Source organism: Anguilla anguilla, chromosome 12, assembly GCF_013347855.1.
Source record: "Anguilla anguilla isolate fAngAng1 chromosome 12, fAngAng1.pri, whole genome shotgun sequence".
NCBI lineage: Eukaryota > Metazoa > Chordata > Actinopteri > Anguilliformes > Anguillidae > Anguilla > Anguilla anguilla.
In genome coordinates, this window is record NC_049212.1 from 41,995,687 (window position 1) to 42,017,593 (window position 21,907).

The 21,907-nt window shown below is 47.4% G+C and overlaps 2 protein-coding genes across 4 annotated transcripts in view; one reads left to right on the plus strand and one right to left on the minus strand.

Annotated features, from left to right (window-relative positions):
- Positions 1 to 2,371: 2,371 nt before the first annotated feature.
- LOC118209294 (myosin regulatory light chain 2B, cardiac muscle isoform-like) lies at positions 2,372 to 7,478 on the minus strand. Its single transcript, XM_035384515.1, has 7 exons — positions 7,359 to 7,478; positions 6,131 to 6,217; positions 5,804 to 5,879; positions 4,814 to 4,918; positions 4,296 to 4,374; positions 3,636 to 3,684; positions 2,372 to 2,590 (listed from the first exon to the last, which is right to left on the minus strand). The coding sequence occupies exons 1-7, from the start codon at positions 7,359 to 7,361 to the stop codon at positions 2,486 to 2,488; spliced, it is 504 nt and encodes a 167-aa protein (XP_035240406.1). The 5' UTR covers positions 7,362 to 7,478; the 3' UTR covers positions 2,372 to 2,485.
- Positions 7,479 to 14,937: 7,459 nt separating this feature from the next.
- Positions 14,938 to 21,907, plus strand: part of cux1b (cut-like homeobox 1b) — a 91,760-nt gene continuing 84,790 nt past the window's right edge. Inside the window, exon 1 of one of the 3 annotated variants that reach the window (XM_035384512.1) lies at positions 14,938 to 15,086. In XM_035384512.1, the coding sequence (XP_035240403.1) occupies positions 15,024 to 15,086 (63 nt within the window). In that variant the 5' untranslated portion in view covers positions 14,938 to 15,023. The remainder of the gene's footprint in view (positions 15,087 to 21,907) is intronic. The other 2 variants (XM_035384513.1, XM_035384514.1) reach the window with 2 other exon arrangements.

Genomic DNA, 21,907 nt, shown 5'->3' on the forward strand with positions numbered 1-21,907 from the left:
CTGTATTTTGAGTGGAAGGCTGCCAGCCAACGTGCAGACATGCTGTTTGCTTTCATTTCAGATCTGTGCCCCCCCCCCCCCCCCCCCCCAGCAACAACACATCAGACTGACAGTCTCTTACTTTACTGCCTGTGTGCGTAATCCAGCAGGTTACAGCCCTGCCCAATACAGCTGCCATTGACCGATGGCCGTCTCATAGCACTTGTATGGTTATTCCTGGGTGTCATTTTATGAGGAATTTCTCCTTGGACTGGCTGGTGTCGGAAGCATTTATCCCAGTGGGAGGGAACTCCTCATTGCTTCAGCGTTTCTGTGGGCTGGCAAACCATCCACTTATAATTATTTTCCCTGAGTTTGTATTTTTCTGATATTTCTGTTATGACGTTACTGTATTAGCTCCTGGGGTTCAGAGAAAGCTGGCTGTGATTTTGTGGTGTGAACCAGTAAGAGCCGGGTTCTGTGCCGTTCATCAGTCAAACACAAGGTCAGAAACTCCTAAAAGTGGCTGACAGAGGATTGGCTGACGTCACGGGGCGATTTCGTCCCTGGCACCTGTTTGCAGGACGACGTCGTGCTGTCGTTGGTACTCCGCTGCGAGGTTTGATTGACAGCAGGCCGCAGCCCTGTAAGGGTGTGGAAACGCTGTGAGTCACGCTCATCTCCACCGCTGCCTGGTTTGGCCGGACTGAGAGAGCTCTGTTCTCAACGTGCTGCTGAGAGAAACGCTGGCCTTGTAGCTGCTCACATCTCAGCCTTTTTTTTCCTTTTCATTCATCAGCGCTGTTATTCCATTGGCTGGAAAACAGTGAAAACTGTAAGACCGACGCGTGCCACCCATCCCGATTTAATCCTGTAATCCTTTACAGCATCTCAGTGAGGACTTTTGAATGGCTTTTTTTCTTGTGTTTCTTTAAGTGTCAGACATACTATTTATAGTGTGGTATGTGGAAATATAGGACATGTTTGATGTTTTTTTTTTTTTAAGTGTAAAAGAACATGGTCTGGCAGGCATGTCACAGAGTAGTTTAAAAACAGTAATCCAGTAGTGTGTGTCACATGACCTGTTTCTGTGTTGTATGTTTCTGGCCTATCGGGGGAGGTTCTGGAGTGTCTCCCGTGGTTACAGTGCCTGGTGTCTGCGGATCTGAACCCCTCTCTGTGTTAATAAAGGCACACCAGCTGCAAATCTTCCGTGCCTTGAGCTTGTATCTCGTTTTATTTTGTATTTTACAAATGAAAACTAAATTTTCATTTGTAAAGAAGGTGAGGACAGTGGTGTGCAGTGGAGATTTTAGGTTTCAGCCTGGTTTTGTGTCGACGACACACAGCCATCTCCAAATTAGTGTCACCCACCCCCCACCAACTCTCACGCACTTCCCTCACACAGACACACACACACTCACACAGCCACACACACACACACACTCACACAGACCCACACACTCTCTCTCTCACACACACACACACACACACTCACACACACACACAGACTGCATGGCACATGGGGGATCTCAGTGTCACTTCCCAGATACTAAGTGTCTCCGGGCTGGGCCTGGGCTGGATCAGGGCTGGTTTTGGGGTGACTTCGGGCCGGGCCTGGGCTGGATCAGGGCTGGTTTTGGGGCGTCTCCGGGCCGGGCCTGCGCTGGATCAGGGCTGATTTTGGGGTGACTCCGGGCCGGGCCTGGGCTGGATCAGGGCTGATTTTGGGGTGTCTCCGGGCCGAGCCTGGGCTGGATCAGGGCTGATTTTGGGGTGACTCCGGGCCGGGCCTGGGCTGGATCAGGGCTGGTTTTGGGGTGACTCCGGGCCGGGCCTGGGCTGGATCAGGGCTGGTTTTGGGGTGACTCTGGGCCGGGCCTGGGCTGGATCAGGGCTGATTTTGGGGTGACTCCGGGCCGGGCCTGCGCTGGATCAGGGCTGGTTTTGGGGTGACTCCGGGCCGGGCCTGCGCTGGATCAGGGCTGATTTTGGGGTGACTCCGGGCCGGGCCTGCGCTGGATCAGGGCTGGTTTTGGGGTGTCTCCGGGCCGGGCCTGCGCTGGATCAAGGCTGGTTTTGGGTCAGACTCGGGGCGCAGATCCGGTCCGGAGTCACTCGCTGACGGGGCTGTTACACTGAGCCCCAAAAATCTCTGGGCACAGCAGAGTGAGTTAAGAGATCGGAGGTGACTCCCTGCACCCGTCCTTCTTATAATGGGACACCGTCATTGTAGTCTTCAGCAAGGAGAATTACTGCAGTAAAATCTCCAATTCTAACTGGACTGTATGTACAAAAAGGTTAGCTCTACTTGTTACTCTAGTTAAGTGCATTTACTAAATGCATAAACGTTGACAGGATAGTGAAACTGTAAGAAACTCAGAGGAAGTCATAAGGGTATAAGGGTTTTTATTTAGCTGGAGAAAAGGGAGGTGGAGTTTGGGAAGGGAGGATGATCATTGGCTGTCAGGCTATTTACAGGCGGGTGTTCCCAGCATCCTCTCCCTCACTCCTGCTCCTTGTCCTCCCCGTGGGTGATGATGTAGCACAGGTTCTTGTAGTCCAGGTTACCGGCGACATCCAGGGGGAAGTTGGTGAACATCTGATTAATCTGCAGAGGGACCAGAGTGTTAGACTCTGTCACCCATGTCTGTCTGCATGTCTGTCTGTCCCTCTTCTGTCAATGGAATTAAATGTTTTCTTTATTGATTAAAATCTATTTAGATTGCCAAAAAAATAATCTATAATGCTGTCCTAAACATAAGGGTCATGTACTTACGCAGTATAATGTTCCTGAACAATATGATATGTGTTTCTAATTTTGATTTACCACAGGAATATATATATATATGCGCTCAGTTCTCTGGCTCGTGTCCCAGGTGCTGTAAGGCAGTACATCATGGCTGTGGGGGTGTGTGTGGAATGGTAACCATGCCAATTATCCCATCTCCCTGGCAGTGCTGTGGGAATGTGGCTTCAGTCTCTGTGTTATGGATGTGGATGTATGTGGATGGATGTGGATGGATATGGATGTATATGGATGTATGTGGGTGGATGTGGATGGATATGGATGGATGTGGATGGATATGGGTGTATATGGATGGATGTGGATGGATGTGTATGGATGTGGATGGATATGGATGTGTATGGATGTGGATGGATATGGATGTGGATGGATGTGTATGGATGTGGATGGATATGGATGTGGATGGATATGGATGATATCGGTTTTCCTTGCCTTACAGCACTGCGCCATGTAAGTGTGTGTTAACATCGAACGCCAGGTGCTGCCTAATGTCTGTCACAGGAACGAGAGCATTAGCTCACTGTAAATTTATACGGCTTCTAGGAGAGCTCGAATTTGAGCAATTTTACGGTGTGTTTGAAGGAGGGAGAGAGGGGGGGTCATGGGGTTTGAAGGGGGGATCTATGATCCATATTTTTGTACGCTCTGTGAGTTGGACCGTGTCTTTCGCACACTGCAGATGTTTCTGCCGCAGATTTACTCCACCCTGATGTGCTGTGTTCTGGGGCTCGGCGTGTTGGAAAGCGTGTTATTAAAAGCCGGACTGATACATGGAACAGGGACAGGCAGCCCTGGGCAGGTAAAACTGGACCATCTCGCCTCAGCGTCTCAGAGAACGCACGCGGCTTACCTCCGCTTCAGTAAACTTGTCCGCTTGAGACATGAGGTTGTATTTGATTCTGAAATTAAGAAAAAAAAAATTAAGTACAGGTGAAGAAAAAAACTATTTCCTACGCAACCAGTATGCATCCCACACACTATTGCCCCCCAACCCCCGACACCCAAGGGCTAGAGACGGATGATGTAATAATACCACTAGGTTTGTCTGGTCACTTCCAAAAAAAATATGTATCTTTTAAGAAAGCACCTTTCTGTGAGTGAAATCACCTGCAGTTTTCCTGACGGTAGTCATTTCTGTTGTGCATTGAACTGCAACATGAAACTGATTTTAATATTTTTAAAAGTCACTTCGTATTTAAAAGTGAACTTTTGGGAAAGTTTTCAGCCAGTTGTATGTCCCTTACAATTCAGAGTTAAAATTTATTGGGTTGGTCCAACCAAGCAGTTTCCCTGGGTTTAATTTCCCCTGAACTATCCCGGGGGTATTTTAACCCTTTCAGACCTGGTCATTAGTGCTGGGGGGAAATGCAGTGACTGACCCGTGAATGCACTCTGCAGTTCCTCCCACTGTCCCCTGTGTGTAACGTACATAACTCCTCTCAGTATGACTCATTTCCGCTGTGTTTTGGTCGGTGTCGCGGTCGGGGTATGGATATGCAGCCAAACTTACTCCTCCCCCCTCAGAACTCCTTTCCCCTCGGGGTCAAAGATCTTGAAGGCGTTGAGAATGGTCTCCTCAGGGTCCGTGCCTGAGAAAGGACGGAAGACTCCGAGTCAGCCTTTCGCATCAAGTCACATCAATGCCAGCTAAATGGGAAGACTCTTGCTTTTTGTAAGAATAACTTTATTAGGTAATGCTTGCCAGGACAGTTGAGCAGTCTGTCTCTTAGGCCCGCTCAGTAGGACGCTACTGCACTGTGATTCCTTATCTAAGGGCCTGTGATCCTTGCAAGTTGTTCAGGATAAGAGCATCTGGAAAATGCCAGCCGTGTAATGTAATGTAATGCACAGTCTCAGTCAGCTGGGTACTGGAGAGGCTGCTGCATTAACTCCAGGTGATGGAGGAGACTGTAGGTTGGTCCTGGGCCCAGGTGCATGTGCCACAGGTGCATGAATAGAAGGGGGGGGGGGTTGTGTGGGGGGGGGGACAGGGTCAAAGTGACACAGCTCTGTCGGACGCGCTCTGACCTTTCAGCTTCTCGCCGAACATGGTGAGGAAGACGGTGAAGTTAATGGGGCCCGACGCCTCCTTCAGCATGTCCTCCAGCTCATCGTTCCCCACGTTCAGCCGCCCTGACACGGGGACACACACGCAGGTAAGCACACACACACACACACACACACACACATATACACACATATACACACGCACACACACACACACACATGCAGGTGCACACGCACGCACACACGCAGGTAAGCACACACGCACACACACACACACACATACACACGCACAGACACACAGGTACACACGCAGGTAAGCACACACACACACATATACACACGCACACACACACGGGTACATACACGCAGGTAAGCACACACACACACACACACACACACACATATACACACACACACTCATACGGGTACATACACGCAGGTAAGCACACACACACACACACATATACACACGCACACACACGGGTACACATGCAGGTAAGCGCACACACACACACACACACACACACGGGTACATACACGCAGGTACACACACACACGCGCATATACACACGCACACGCAGGTAAGCGCACACACATGCACAAATGCTAATTATTTTAATACCATTTAGCACAGCTGTAACATGCAACAACAGTTACACACGCTGCATTAGGCCAGGACTGTGTTGTGTGTAGAACTGAAATGCTTGTGTGTGTGTGAAAGCGTTGGGCGGGGGCTGTGTTGTGTGTAGAACTGAAATGCTTGTGTGTGTGTGTGTGTGCGTGTGTGTGTGTGTGTGAAAGCGTTGGGCAGGGGCTGTGTTGGGCGGGGGCTGTGTTGTGTAGGGGCTGTGTTGTTCGGGGGCTGTGTTGTGTAGGGGCTGTGTTGGGCGGGGGCTGTGTTGTGTGGGGGCTGTGTTGGGCGGGGGCTGTGCTGTGTGAGGGCTGTGTTGTGTGGGGCTGTGTTGGGCAGGGGCTGTGTTGTGTGGCTTTGCACAGGAGAGGGGCAGGTACCCAGCGCTGCGAAGGTGTCCCTCAGGTCGTTCTTATCGATGAAGCCGTCTCTGTTCTGGTCCATGATGGTGAAAGCCTGGCAGGAGGAGACAGGTGAGTGTGCAGGTGAGTCGGAGGAGACAGGTGAGCTCACAGGTGAGGATGGAGGAGACTGTGAAAAGGGCCATTAAAGTTCTTTCCAATATCATGGACAGTAGCACTAATACCCACCGCAACAGCCACTGGATTTATAAATCATGATTTTTTGCTTCGGTGGAAAAGCGCTGAAACGCTTAGACTGATCTCAGAGGTTCTGAAAGATGGGTTCTCTCGCCGTGTCCCACTGACCTCTTTGAACTCCTGGATCTGGGACTGCTCAAACATGTTAAACACATTCGAGCTTGCTCCCTCCTTCTTCTTGGCCTTCTTTGGTGCCTAGAGAAAAGTAGAGTTTATCAGAGTACAGTACAGTATAGTACAGTACAGTAGAGTATAGTAGAGTACAATAGAGTATGGTAGAGTGCAATTCAGTACAACAGAGTATAGTAGAACACAATAGAGTAGAGTACTGTAGTGTAGTGTACAGTAGACTATGGTAGAGTACATTAGAGTAGAGTACACTAGAGTACAGTAGTGTAGAGTACAGTAGACTATGGTAGAGTACACTAGAGTACTGTAGTGTAGAGTACAGTAGACTATGGTAGAGTACATTAGAGTACACTAGAGTACAATAGAGTAGAGTACAGTAGACTATTGTAGAGTAGCTACATTGGAGTAGAGTAGAGTACACTAGAGTACAGTAGAGTAGAGTACAGTAGACTGTGGTAGAGTACATTAGAGTAGAGTACACTAAAGTACAGGAGAGTACATTAGAGTAGAGTACATTTAAGTAAATGGAGTGCAGTACACTAGAGTACAGTAGAGTAGAGTACACTAGAGTAAAATAGAGCTAATTAAGTAAAAACCAACGGCGTTAGACACTGTGAATGACTGGAACCACATTCTGCATTTATTGGCTCTACTCTGACAAGTTGAACTTAAAATTTTTTTACTATTAATGAAGTAGTCAGTCTGCTCTATGGCATTAATGATCTCAAACAGCCAGGTCTGACATTACTATAATGCCTATTAGCAAGCCTATCAGCTTCTGACTCATCAATGTCAGCTGAATTTTGCCCAAACGCCTGACCAACATCCAGAAGCACCTCCAACGCCCGATTTTAATGTGTTCAGCTGCAAGCAAAGCTGTTTCTGGAGATATTTATGAAGCCCAGTAAACAACGGCATCTCACACACATCCCTGTGATAGAGCTGTTGAGTTGATATCACAGACAAACTCTCAAGCCAGGAATATTCTAATCTGAGCCTTTGGGTTAGCAGTACTGTACTCTACTGGCATGTACAGTAGCAGCCACTTTTACCCAGAGTAACGTGCAGTGCAGTGGGATCTGTGGCCAATCAGTGACTAGCTATCAGGTAATAGAGAAACCAACAGCTCTACTGGCCTGGAGGGCCAGACTGCAGTGTCCCTGAGTGGTTATGTGAGTGTGGAGTGGAGAGAGCTGGAGATCCCTACCATGGCGATGAGCTTCCAGTCCTGATCCTTTGTCTGCAGAGACCCAGAGGGACAATGCTGTCTGACCCCTCCCACCCTGCTTTTATATGGATGCCATTGGCTGGCCCCGGCACCCGCGCTCTGCTTAGAGAATGCAGGGGAACAGCTGGGTCGGGAAAGGGAAATAACTTACCATGCTGGTCAGCGTGCGCTTTTACCCACAATCCTCTCCGCCCCCTTGTAAAAACAGGCATGGCAGGGATGCTGGTCACCTTGACAAAAGGTGTTGCTATCTTAAGACTGGGGGGAGCTGGGGAGCTGGGGTGGCTGGGGGGGGGGGGGGGGGGGGGGGCGGGGGGGGGGGGGGGGCGGGGGGGGGGGGGGGGGGGCGGTTTCTGTTCCACTGAACCACTCATGGGTCACCCTTACCAGATGTACCACAGAGGGGCCCTTATATTGTTTGATTTCTCAGATGTGCCCCACCCCCTTGTTAATCTGATTGGTCCTTTTATGGGTTTGAATGACAGCAAGCCAGGAAACGTCCGGGCAGACTGATGGGTTTTGGGCGGTATGGTGAACTTGGTGGAGTAATCAAGTGTGAAGTTGTAGTCGCAGTCGATTTGTCCAAACGCGGCGTTTCTGGGTGCGCCAGAATCGGATGGCTGCTCGGCGAGCAGACATGCAGAGGTCCACAACTGTGCGTCCATCAACAGTTTAAAAATGTATTTATTACTGCGGTCTGCTGGTGGACGGTCAACGTGAGGATCAGCTGCTCAGAGAAGGCAAAATATTTCTTGAATCATTCTGCCACCTGTGGACCAATGTAGAGGCGATTTGCCACTGCTGTATTATCATTATTTACCTTTATTTATATAGGGAAGGTTGGCCTTGTGAACCTTGGCCCTGTTACTACCCCCCCCCCCCCCCACCCCCCCACCCCAAGTACCCTAACCTGCATGTCTTTAGACTGTGGGAGGAAACCGGTGTATTTGGGGGAAATCCACGCAGACACAGGAAGAACATTCAAATCTCCACTCATCTGGGATTCAAACCCAGGACCCTTGTTGTGAGGTGACAGTGCTATCCACTGCACCACCATGCCACTTAACACTGCTAACAGCTGTAAGAGTTTAATTAGAACAGAGCCTACTACTGAGGTACTGCCAGCAGGAGCAGAATGGTGCCTCAGAAAAGCAGGACTGATGTCAGCTGAGGTTATGGTCAATGTAAGCCCTGCTGCAGTCCACATAAAATCCTCAGACGCCCTTTGTGGGTAATGCAGGCATCCCTGTATAAAAGTGTATTTTCAGTGTGTGTGAGGGGGCAGAGTCAGGGTGTAATACGCGCGTCAGGGTTGTTTTATGGGGAGCGGACGTGTGTGAAGCGTGACCCCTGAAAGATTGCGATGACCTCACTGCTTCTGAAATGCGGGACCGATGGTGAGCTGGACTCCCCAAAACCCGACTGCCCTGCTCTGCGGATCGGACTGTGGGTGGAACGTTACTGCCCCACACCCCATACCCCACACCCGCCACCCCGCACCCCGCACCTCACACCCCACACCCCTCACCCCACTCCCCACGCCCCACACCCCACACCCCGCACCCCATACCCCTCACGCCCCGCACCCCGCACCCCACACCACGCACCCCGCACCCCGTACCCCGCAGCCCGCACCCCACGCCCCACGCCCCACGCCCCACACCCCGCCCTGCTCCAAGGTTACTGCACGGCCAAGTCCGGAGTGATTTACTGTGACCCTGAGCAAGCGGCTTAACCACAATGACTGCTGGGAAACTCCCAGCTATATAAAACTGATGGTGTGTTTTATAAGGATAAAAGTGTGCTGTGTAAGTCTGGATAAGGGTCTCGGCTGAGCAAATAAGTTGTGTAAAATGATGTGATGGTCGCTGTAAAGATATAGCATCATTTGTGTGTGTGTGTTTTGGTGTGTGTGTGAGTTTGTATGGGTGTGTGTGTGTGTGGGAGTGTGTGTTAGTGTGTGTGTGTGTGTGTGTGTGTGGTGTCTGTATGGTGTCTGTATGTGTGTGTGTGTGTGTGGTGTCTGTATGGTGTCTGTATGTGTGTGTGTGTGTGTGTTGTGTCTGTATGTTTGTGTGTGTGTGTGTGTGTGTGTGTGTGTGTGTGTGCATGTATGTGTCTGTATGGTGTCTGTATGTGTGTGTGTGTGTTGTGTCTGTATGTTTGTGTGTGTGTGTGGTGTCTGTATGTGTGTGTGTGTGCATGTATGTGTCTGTATGGTGTCTGTATGTGTGTGTGTGTGCATGTATGTGTCTGTATGGTGTCTGTATGTGTGTGTGTGTGTTTGCTATAAAAGGTTGAAGGCAGCTGACTGGGGTGTGCCTGTCAAACAACAATTACTCATCTGTAAGACATGTCATGGACCCACCCCCCCACACCCCCACACCCCCTCAGCCCCACCATGTGTCAGGACCTGTCAGGCAGACGGGATTTAGTGATAGCCCTGATTAATGTGTGTGGGAATATCTGGCCATAAATCGCTGCCCTTCAGACAGACGGATGGGGGGGGGAAACCAAACACATCCTATTGGACACCCACACAGCTCCCTTCCCAGCAGGCCACAGGGGACAGGAGGAGTGGGTAGCCTGCGCTCTGATTGGCTGACGCCCTGCCAATCCGACTGGGGTCGTGCTAATTAACTGACGTTAGTTAATTGAGTCCACATTAATCCCAGGAATGTGAGAGGCTGAAGATAAATTATCAAATATTCACGCTTCTCTGTTCATAAGGTCTTAACCAGGTAAAGTGCATAAACCTCACTCTGCTACAATCAGAAGACAGGTGGTGCCCCCTAGTGTCTATAGGTGTTAGTACATCATCTCCAGTCTGATTTCCTGCCTTCAGCAGTTGCAAAACTAATAACACAACCAGTGATTGGTGCAAAACAAGTATCATGCCCAATCATTGGTCGCAGTATTGGTTCTGCATGTGCTAGAAGGTTTGTCACACAGCACAGCATTTTCCAGTGGCCATGAGGACTAATATACGGCACTCCATTTTATTAATTTTAGGATTTTGCATTTTAAACCGTTCAGTTCAGTCTATTTATTCCACCACGCACCGATGCGCTGATATTCACTCACCAAACGACATAGAAGGATAAACACTCTCAGTGAGCAGTGCGTGTTTAACATGAGAGATATGTACCAAATTCCACTCTGTTTCACACAAATTGCGTTTCAGGTAGGGGGACTAACTATCCTGCTTGGAATCGGGTGCAATACTGTCAGTGTCCACTAGATGACTCTCCAGCTCTCTGAGATGGGCTGTCTTGGGTGTTGATATTACTTACGGTTCTTTGCACCTCTTCAATGTGATAGAGTAAAACAGAAATACTTTCCAATTCTTCTTTCAGATAAAATATTGAAATTGCAGTTCTCTCCAATATGTTCAGTATTAATTTTTTTTTTTGAAAGAAAGTGTAGCACAGTGGGTAAGGAACTGGGCTTGTAACCGAAAGGTCGCAGGTTCGATTCCCAGGTAAGGACACTGCCGTTGTACCCTTGAGCAAGGTACTTAACCCGAATTGCTTCAGTATATATCCAGCTGTATAAATGGATACAATGTAAAATGCTATGTAAAAGTTGTGTAAGTCACTCTGGATAAGAGCGTCTGCTAAATGCCTGTAATGTAACGTAAGGAAATGTCTGGGGCAAATATTTGTTAAATGACAGATGTCAGATCTTTTGTAATGAAGCATGAAGTGTGATTTCAGCTTCATCTAATATATGATTTGGACATCCAGGATTACACTGAATGCATGTCCTTTCTACAACTTTGCTGAGATGTATTTTTGGAAATTAATAGGATTTGTGTCACCACATACTCACTCACACACACACACACACACACACACACACACCCAGCTCAGACTCACGTGCAGCCACACACACACACACACACACACACAGAGCACTCTGTATGTGTTCTCCCCCATTATTTTAATATCTAACATCCTCCAAAAGGCCAGCGTGTTGTTAATTAAAATGTAATCTCATTCAGCGTGTTCTTATCCTTTTCCTTAAATTGGGCCTGTTCTCCAGGGAAGCCTTATTTGATTAAGACGGAGGTGGAGGAGCAGGTTCCTCAGACAGCAGCAGGCGTGGGGGGGAGAGCCTGCGGGGGTGGGGGGGGGGGGTCAAACCCAGGGAGAGGCGGGCGGGTCTGGAGGATTAGAAAAACAAACTGCCTCTGGAAGTACGGCGCAGTCCCCCAGCCCCAGCGTGAGGCGAGAGCGTGGGGAGGAGGAGCACTCTGAGCTGGCCTGATCTCCCACCGGGGGCCCTGGTCTCCCTCGGGCCTACTCACAGAAGGGGCACCGGGAGGCCAGTGTTTTTTTTGGGGGGAGGAGGTTACCACAGTGAGTCAAATGAGCGGACTTTGGGGGAAACCCACTCCAGCGCCCCAGTGTGGAGGCTCCTCCTCCGACGGCTTTAGATTCTGTGTTTGCCGCTGAGGAGCGCGGTGCTTTGCCGGCTGAGGAGCGCGGTGCTTTGCTGGCTGAGGAGCGCGGTGCTTTGCTGAGGAGCGCGGTGCTTTGCTGGCTGAGGAGCGCGGTGCTTTGCCATTACTGGCTTTTCCACAGAGCCCTGCTGCCCAGTGTTTGTGTTTGTGAGTCACGCATGACGGAGGATGCTGGGGGTTTGTGGGTAGATGTGATTCCTCCAGAGAGGGGCATTGCTCGTGTGTGCCAGGCCAGTCGATTAACTAATCTCATCACCTTTTTCTATCTGGTTGTACCAAAAACATGAGTTATCTTGAGAAGGGTCTACACATCAGCTTTTGTTCATTCTGTACTTTGACCTCTCATTTTCTTTCCTATTGAGATTCTCTCTCTCCCCCCCCCCCTCTCTCTCTCCCTCTCTCCCTCTCTCTCTCTCTCTCTCTCTCTCTGCTGGTGGGTGGGGCGCAGTCGTATGTGTTTGCTTTAGCATTACTAAAGGAAATGCTCAGGAGTGTCAGCACTGTGAGTGCCTCGTTAACATTTCAACGGTTTAGGAGTTGAAGGCATCAGCTAAAGTAGTATAAATCCCTGGGTCTGTGACTATTCTCCATGAATCCTTGCAACAGAATCCTCACACAAGTTCTCACTTTTGTTCTGTACCTGTGCAGCTGCCTGATTTCTGTTTTGTTTAACATTCCCGCCACAAAAAAATCTGTTTTTCTGAAGGCCTAACTTACAGTGCAAGCCACTTTGGTCATTGGGTTGCAGAACTGCTTCCAAGCAACCACCAGCAACATTTTATATTCTTCTGAGAGATAAGCAGTATCCCTTTCTTCTCTTCTTGTATTGTTTTTATTTTATTTCTCCCAAGGGACTGAGTGTCTCGCTGCTGTCTGGTAGGGGAGTGAACGATCTGGGAGGGTCATGACCTCTGCCCCCAGACTTGACCTCCAGGGTCGAAGGTTGTGTGAATTGGGCGACCCAGTGTTTCGGAATACAGTCTGCCGTGACCACAACCTGCTCTTTGACTTTGACTCCTTTTTCTTTGGAAAGTATCTTTCATGTCTGAAGCTCACTGTCACCACTTGCCCCCCCCCCTTCCCCCCAAACACTGCCAGTGTGGAGATGTCAGGGAATATTTATAGACTGTGCAGGCTTATCAAAGAAACAACAAGAGAAGAGAGAGGAAAGAGTGGAAGAAAGAGACTGAGACGCTGGTCAGCAGAGATACGTTCACTGCTTGAGACTACATTACGTGTCACGGCGCAGTGTGTGGGCCTGAGTGTGTTTGCTCATTGTGTGTGAGAAAGGTGTACCTGTGTTCAGCACTGGGGCTGTTTTATGAGCAGACAATAGGCCCAGAATGCTCCTGTCTCCCACAGCAGACGGTGAGATTAATGGGGAGGGAGCGAAGTGTCGTTATTGATAACTCAGAAGCGTAGCCGCCATGAAGCAAAGGGGCAGAGTAACCTGTCTTTCAGGTTTGCTGGGGAAGCTGCTCGCCCCACCTAAGATAATTATCATCTGGCAGGACAGGTACGGGAGTAAGGGGCACGGATCTGAGCTCAGTGATACATCTCTAATCCTGCTTTTGTGTGGGCGGCTGGCTCTTTGTGCTCACGGGCGTTTTCCATTTGCATGAGTACGGTCTTAAACTTAAGCTGAGAATTATCGGGTTCTACCTGACATGTCAGAATATCAGGTGCATGAGACCGTGCATAAGAAGGGCTGATTTTATGCCCTTTCTAGCATCTTAAAACATGCGCTTACACATTTAAAATATACACACAGTATATGTAATGAACAACACTACAAACATGTCTTAGAAAAATGCTAAAGCTATTTTCAAAACTACATAGAAACCTATATCTCTCAAAATTTGTCACTTACGAGACCGTTGGAACAAATGTTCACGTGTACACGGTGATGTGTAATTTTCAGTTTTGAAAGTATATTAGACCTACGGTGTAATCGACATCACTTGGCATTGCAAATGTGGCAAATGGCAGCTATCTGCTAAAGTATGCTTAAGCTTTTTTCACTCCCAGTGTTTAGATGAAGACAGGAGACATGAATTCAGAGGGTTACAGAGTCTGTTGCAAATGGATAAATTTGTTCATAACTAAGACAATGCACTTATCAAATTATTGAAGAAGTTATTCACACAGGAGCATCGCTTTTACAATTCATGTTTTAGCAACACATGTTGAAAAGGCAGAGAAAACGATTTTTGTATTTTGTAAACTATTTCTCTTCAGTGGTGAATTGCCCTGCACATTGTGTGGTGTAATTCCTATTTTAGTCTTTAGGGGCGCTGTTATCCAACTACTCAAGTTCAAGTTCAAATTCCTCGCACTTATTCCGAATGAGCCGTTGTGGAAGACGATTGTTGGCCGGTATAATGTGCCACACTGTGGTAGAAACATAGTGTAAATCGTCAGTCAGTGACATAAATATTAACAACCGTCAAAGAAACTCTCTACAGGTTCCCTTCAGATTACAACACTGTTTACCTGCTTGGGGATACACCATATGAAAACTGCTTCACAAATACAACCTGAACTTTGCAAAATGTATACAGTCGTACGATCATTGGGGAAGTTTGAAGTTGTAGTACTGGGTATCAATCGAAAAAAATATTGTAGGTTTGGTACAAAAATAAATAAATAAACTGTAAAACGTTGGCAAGTTGCTAATATAACGATGATTTGTTTCTGAATACTTGAATTCTGAATAGTAGCAATGCTACATATTTACATTTTAGTATAGTCTGATAACAGATTATACATAATGAACTAACTTAAAATAATTACAAATAAATAGAATATAACATACAATTGCGTTTGTGCATAGCGCTGGTGTCGACTTCATTAAACCCGCAGTTAATAATGAAAAAATGAATACAAAATAGTTCTGTTCACTAACAGTCTTCCTTCACCGTGCGTCTGTAGGTAAAATCCAGTCCGCATTTTACCAGTTAAAGAAATTACCGGCTCCCGTTCAATAACTGTATACCATAGCACTATTCAATATCGCAGGTTTCTGTTCAATAACTCCATTCCGCGCCACAGTTCAATAAGCGAAGGCCCAGTTCGATAGATCCGCTCCGCGTTTTGTGCGCTTCCCCCCTCCTTCCCGTGAACTCCAGCCCCTCGCGCTCTCTGTATCAGCCTCTCATTCCGTCTCAATATGTCTCAAGATGGCGGCCAATGCGGGATCGATGTTTCAATATTGGAAGCGCTTTGATTTACAGCAGCTTCAGGTCAGCCTTTTCTCTCTTAAGTTGCTTTGCTGTGTTGAAGGACGTTGCGATGAAAAGTGTTTTTGGAGTTAGTTGCTTCGCTCTTGAACCCCTTTGGCCGGTGTTTAGGGACGCTTTCCGAGCTGCTTTCTCCCATTGATTAAAGCGGCTCTCTCGCTGATCGGAAATTGATCCTCTTTGTTCAATTCCCATCGATCCCATCATGGCGCCCCGGCGCCGCCGCGGGGAAACGGCTACCCGGGCCGTCCTGGGGCTAAAGCTGACCCGAACACCCACGAGAGAGTACTTTACTCTCTTGCCGCTAACTTTGCGCTCTGTAGCGGTTGTGTTTTTGACTGGTTTTTGTGTGTATCGGTTGAATTATTTTGTGTAAGAAATGAAGTGCACCCGCTGGTGTTCGCTTTCGTTGGTGGCGCTGTGTGACCGGAGCAGCGGTGTCGGTAGCTTAGCTTAGCTGGCTAACCCAAACGGCAAGTTTACTTGACTACGCTACTTTTAAAGTAGCTATTTAACTATTCTGCTGTGTTTTACAGTGGAAACACGAATGTGCAAGTTTCATATTTTAATGATCATGCCTAGTCTAGTTGTTATTGTATCGTGTTTACCGAGCCAAAGCTTATGCTTATGAACCTTTTTGGGAATAGATTGTTTTGACGCGTTGAGAAGATGGCTAACTGGACCGATAGCTTAGTGAAATGAATAACAATCCATTGATCTTTTTTAAAAATGATAATTCAGCTGTTGACCAACTTAGGATAAGTTCCCTGGAAGCTAGCTTTATGTATGACTAAAGCTGGCTAAGTCGGTTAAGGAATATTTTGGTTAAATGTGGTACGTGGCCAACGATACTCATGAAGTCTAAGCAGTTTTTATTTTCTTTAGAGCTGTACTAGCCAGCTGGTGTTAGACAGTCGAGGTAGCAGGCGAGATGGTTAGGTAACCTTACTTTGGTAGAGCTAAGACATATTTGAAGTCCAGCCAGTTGTGATAATGTTATGTAGAACTGGGGCATCCAGCTATTAGATAATAAGCTAGCTGTTTGCAATGTGAGGTTTGGCTAGAAACTCCGTGTTTGTGCTGTCAGGGTGGTCTAACACTCTGTTTAGCTAGTAAATACGTTACTTATCAAGCTGGACTGCTCGTTATTTTGCCTCTGTTTTGGACAGTGGACCTCTCTGACTACGGAGGAAGCTCGTCCACTTTAAGTGCAGCTCACTTGTACACGACAGCAATATTGTTTACGTAGATGACTGCGTGCTAGGCTTGCTAACATGAGCTAGCCAGCCGTCCGTCGTGGTCTGAGACTTTGACAGGCTGAATCTGCTTTAGCTAGCTTTCGCACTGTGAAACTAGGCTGTACGTTCAGTTTCAGTTAGGTAGTAGTAGTGCTAGATAGGCTCTTAATTTGACTAGCTAAGTATCGATAACTAACTTTAGCTAACTTCTCTAGTTAGACCAGTCTCATGAAAGCTTGGCTTACTGCTGGAACGTGCTTGTAGCACGGTAAAAAAAAAAAAAAGCTTGCACTATGCAACTTGGCTTCAGTGAATGGACTGCATTCATTATAAAAGCGCTTGCCCTCTTTCTGGAAGAACATTGCTTTTTTTGCATTTATCATTTTGGTATTCTATTAAGCAACCGGCTTTGGACGCAACTTGAAAAAAAGGCTTATGAAAAACTTTGCCACCCTTTCCACTGTAAAGTGAAATTGGAGTAAAACATTAGCTAATGCCAGAAATCTGCGTTAAAGATACCTTAACGTTAACTGAGTTTTATTTTTAGGCTAGATGTTACGTAGTTTTTTTCTGTTTGTGAAGCATTTCCTAATGAGTGTTTTCCACAAGTAAAATATAGTTTCCTTTAATTATTGTTTTTGTTGTATTGGACGAATAGAATTTCTCAAGCTTCATAGCTACCAAACGTTCCACGTATACCGTCATGTGCTTGTTGAGCGTCGTCTATGCAGTAGGTATTGTGTAATTTAACCCAGGACGTAAACTTTCCTGCGGCGTTATAGCAGGCCAGTCCCCCCTTATAAATTCTAGAATCACCGGTAATTGGTTTCTCTGTATTTCAGATGTGTTTAGTCTAAATGGCGAGCCATACATGTAGGCTGTTTTGTAGATTGTTGTAATTTCTTCTCCTTTTATTGCCTGAGGCCCATGTTTACAAAAAATGTCTCCCTGAAAGTGGTTTTCTGAAAATCGTCCAAAAAAATAAATAACAGAAAAAGAAGTCACACAAATCTCTTACTATCAGATGAGTGAATCACCATCTTAAATGTCATATTCCAGAATTCACAGTTAAAACTTCACTCAAATTATAATAATTAAGCCTGACTAGAAACTGTGTTCTCAAAGTATAAATAAAACTAGAGGCATTCACAGTATTTAGGCTAATTTGGATTTCCAGATGTTTCCTGTCAGACTTGATAATTATAATTTGGTGAGGCCTCGTCTGTGTTGTAATTCGACATAAAGGAGCATTAAGAATAACGAGTGATTCACTGGTCTGATTTTAAGTGATTTCTGCACTTGGTTCATGGTTCTTGGTTTGATAGGACATTGAGAGCACAAGAGTAAAATGTGTAGTATATAGTCTTGTTTCAGCACTGCTGTCGTGCTTTGTATAAACACAGTACATAAAACTGCAAGTGCGGCTTATTCCTAATGCTGATGCAATTCAGCTGGCATTCCTGGAATTTCAGCAAACCTCAGCTTCAGGTAGTCTGTGGTTCATCATTATATTTCCCGTATGGCTGTTAAGTCTGCTTTTTCTCTGCGTATCGCACAGCGCTGTCCGGGGTTTGCGTTCCCAGAGGGTAATGTTTCAGACGTGTGTTGGGCGTTGGTAGGAGCCGTCCTGTGCGGATGTACTGTGACGGCGCTTTAGGGATCGGGAGAGTACAGACTCTTCTTTCTCTTTGTTCTGTTTGCCACGTCTCACCTGCTCTGACTCCCGCGTTCCTGAGTGACAGGCGTCACAGTCGCGCGCTCTGCGGCCGTTTAGACGTGCAGAAAACTTTCAGTTCTCCCCTCCCGGTCTGCTTTCAGTGATTGAGTGTCACGCGCAGCTTCGGCATTAAGTAAATATCACATACGGATGTGATAAGAGCCCTGTTATAATTGTTCTGCCATTACATTCATTTTTCATCTGCCTATCAGATGCTATTAGCAGAGACAGTAAATCTGCTGCAGCTTGCTGCTCTGTCTGGAGGATGGAAACATGTGGAGGGTGTGTGTGTGTGTGTGAGAGAGAGAGTTCTGAAGAGCCGCTGTCTGTTACTGGTGACAGCTTATTTACTTTGCTTGCATGGAATGGTTTCCAGAGAGTTCCTGTTTGCAGATAGTCTTTCATGTAATTGTCATGTGATTGTCTGCGGTGTTCAGTCTGGCTGAATAATGCAGTGGTTGTGTTTCCCCCCTTACGTAAAACTGTTCCCTCCACCTTTTAACCATTAGACCCAGATATCCCCCAGTGATGGTGCTGAACCCCGCTGACTGGAAGGGACTCTGTGTGGAACCCCTCTGTTCTGTGCTCTCAGCTTCAGTGGAAAGCACCGGTTCATCTTTCAGGAACACAAAAACTTTGATAAACTTTTTGGGGAACCTCATGATCCTGCAATGCCCCATGCACCCCTCTGATCAGCACAGTGATAACTGTAACCCAGAGAGTCATCACAGTCCTGTAACTGGTGAAACTTCTCAGTCATTGCCTGATATTCATTTGTCCAGACCCATTGCTCACCACTGATTGGTTCAAGCCAGTGAAGACAGGGAGAGCACAGCTCGGTCTTACTCTGTGTTTCTGTGAGTCTGGGAAAGCACGGCTCGGTCTTACTCTGTGTTTCTGTGAGTCAGGGAGAGCACAGCTCGGTCTTACTCTGTGTTTCTGTGAGTCTGGGAAAGCACGGCTCGGTCTTACTCTGTTTCTGTGAGTCAGGGAGAGCACAGCTCGGCCTTACTCTGGTGTTTCTGTGAGTCAGGGAGAGCACGGCTCGGTCTTACTCTGTGTTTCTGTGAGTCTGGGAAAGCACGGCTCGGTCTTACTCTGTGTTTCTGTGAGTCAGGGAGAGCACGGCTCGGTCTTACTCTGTGTTTCTGTGAGTCAGGGAGAGCACAGCTCGGCCTTACTCTGCTGTTTCTGTGAGTCAGGGAGAGCACGGCTCGGTCTTACTCTGTGTTTCTGTGAGTCAGGGAGAGCACAGCTCGGTCTTACTCTGTTTCTGTGAGTCAGGGAGAGCACAGCTCGGTCTTACTCTGTGTTTCTGTGAGTCAGGGAGAGCTCAGCTCTGTCTTACTCTGGTGTTTCTATGAATCAGGGAGAGCACAGCTCGGTCTTACTCTGTGTTTCTGTGAGTCTGGGAAAGCACAGTGTTCTCTTTCTGTGGTGTTCCAGGATGCATTCTGCTGTCTGCTGGCCTGTTTATGAAGCCGTTTGGCCTGATGAGTTCCACCCAGGGGAAATGCCCTGTTTAATAATGCCCTCACTGCTATCACTCCTACCATCTGACTCTTCTGTGGTCTCAGGTTATTTTAAAGCATCTTCTCCATTTGGACCTGCACTGTGTCACTGGTGTTCAGAAAATGAGACTGACACTGACAGAGACATGCACACACACCCACACACATGCAGACGCACACGCACACACATGCACACCCACATACACACTCACATGCACACACTCACACACACACACACACACATGCAGACGCATACACACTCACATACACACACGCACACAGACACAGGTTTCACAGGCAGTCTGTGTGATGTGGTGTCTCCTGGTGCTTTAGTCTTTGTGGGCTGGTGGTGTTTGGCGAAGCCAAAGCTAATGAAAGGGGGCTGTTAGGGTTGTCCCAGGACACAGGCTCTCCATACTGCCTTCATAATGACACGGTGAAATGTGTCGGTTAGGAATATTCCTGTGCCGTTAAAATGGTTTACCCTGCTGTGAGAGTCGTTCTGTTTTCAGATATTATTAATAGTTTTGCTGCATATGTTTTGCGCTGTAAGGCGTGAGTTCCATTCTTTTTTTGCTTACCAGGCAGTAGCAGACTAGTCCTGGTGTGAAACTCTGAAGATCTGATGATAATTAGCTCCTGTTCTCAGAACGTGCTGTATAATCTCACTGAGTCTCTGGCTCCCTGTAATTGTTGACAGATTGTGTTAATTTAAAAGAATTTATGGATTTTTCCATTCCCAACTGTTTCCTGTTGTTAGGCTGGAAATGAATGCTTTTTTCCAAGTCGAGTATGTGGGGCAAAAAGAGTGAAGATAATCATCAGTTACGCCTCTTCTGGGGTAACTGGAACCAGATCTGTCTGGGTTGTGGACAAGGGAGTGTTTTGTAGGTAGCCAATGTTTACAGCTAAACAGTGAATTTCCATTGATGGTAGCTTGAGTTGCTTGATGATGTCATAGCTGTATTGGCACCAGCCCATAATAGTTTAAAACAAGCCTTGCCCAGTGCTAAGGCTAGGGCTGATATGGTAACAGCACCTGCATGTGTTGGAGGGGCTGGGAATATAGTGGAAAATGAAGGGAAAATGTGATGTTCATAATGCAGCCGCATCGTCTGAACGTCTTATTCTGTGTGTTTTTGATGTTTTCTCTCCGGACTTACAGCCAAAGCTGCACCGCTCTCTGGGGTCTGGGCTTTCAGCAGGGGGCTCTGCTGGGTCCCAGAACACGTTGTAGGGGGGTCCCTCACCAGACGTGATCTGCAATGACCATATTTAGATTTGGGAAAATATTAAAAATATCAAATCCTATTTTAAATGGAACTCTTTTTAACATTTAGCCCCTTTTTAAATTACGACGGGGGTCCCCTGGAAGCCATTGAGCCTGTGTGGGGGTCCCTGGATCAGATACGGTAGTCTAAAGCAAACCCTCCCCCTTCATAGGATTATTAGCCAATAAATGTCTTCCATTTAGGTCATGTGACACCTTTGGTAGCAGTTCCCCTTTTTTGCGGTGTGTATGCTCAATGGTGCGCTGGACCTTCTTGCCTTCTGACTTTGCGTGTGATATTTCCCTGCGCAGACGTGCATGTTGTGCCCTGTTAGCGTGGTTACAGTGACAGAGAGTAAAACAGGGAACACATGCTAATGAAACGGAAGCGCAGGCAGCAGCCGGTAACCGTGGCGATAGTTCTGCGTTATTGTGTGAGGATGAGGAGCCAGCGGAGCAGAGCGCTGAAGAGGAGGCAGAGCTGTGTTCACTTCGCTCCGCCTCCCGCCCTGGCCACAGCTCTTCTGGCCACTATAGCTGATGACATCATCGCTGGGTCTCTTTGTTTAGCTGACCGTCTCATTGGCTGACTTCACTGCCGCTGCTGAGCGTCTGGGGTCTGTCTCTCATGGGGGGGGGGGGGGGTGCTGATGTGCGTTCCCAGTCGCCGGGTTACTGAGGTGAACGGGCCAGGGGTTCAGAACCCAGCAGCTCCTCCTCCTCACACACTCAGAAGTCACTGCTTGTGTTGAGCTCCATGTCAGTTGCATTTATGTTGCATTTAATTTCTTAAACCAGAGTCTGATTTTAGCCAGATTACCTTTCACACAGCCTGCCTTGACTCTTCATGATGAAAATTGACTGCTACATTTACTTTAAATGCTTAGTTTTTTGTAGAGGCATGATGAAGTTAGGAGTGTAGAATGTCTTGGCTGCGTGAGCCCAGTGGTGCAGCTGTCTGTGTAGTGTTTTGGCAATATGGGCCCAGTGGTGCAGCTGTCTGTGTAGTGTTTTGGCAATATGGGCCCGGTGGTGCAGCTGTCTGTGCAGTGTTTTGGCAATATGGGCCCAGTGGTGGAGCTGGTTGT

Bases quoted from the DNA above. Each gene is read 5' to 3' on its own strand.
- LOC118209294 (XM_035384515.1), bottom strand. The intron at 5,880-6,130 runs GTCAGTGGGACA...TCCTCCTGCCAG, and splicing joins AGATCCAGGAGTTCAAAGAG to GCTTTCACCATCATGGACCA. The intron at 4,375-4,813 runs GTCAGAGCGCGT...GTCCTTTCTCAG, and splicing joins GTTCGGCGAGAAGCTGAAAG to GCACGGACCCTGAGGAGACC.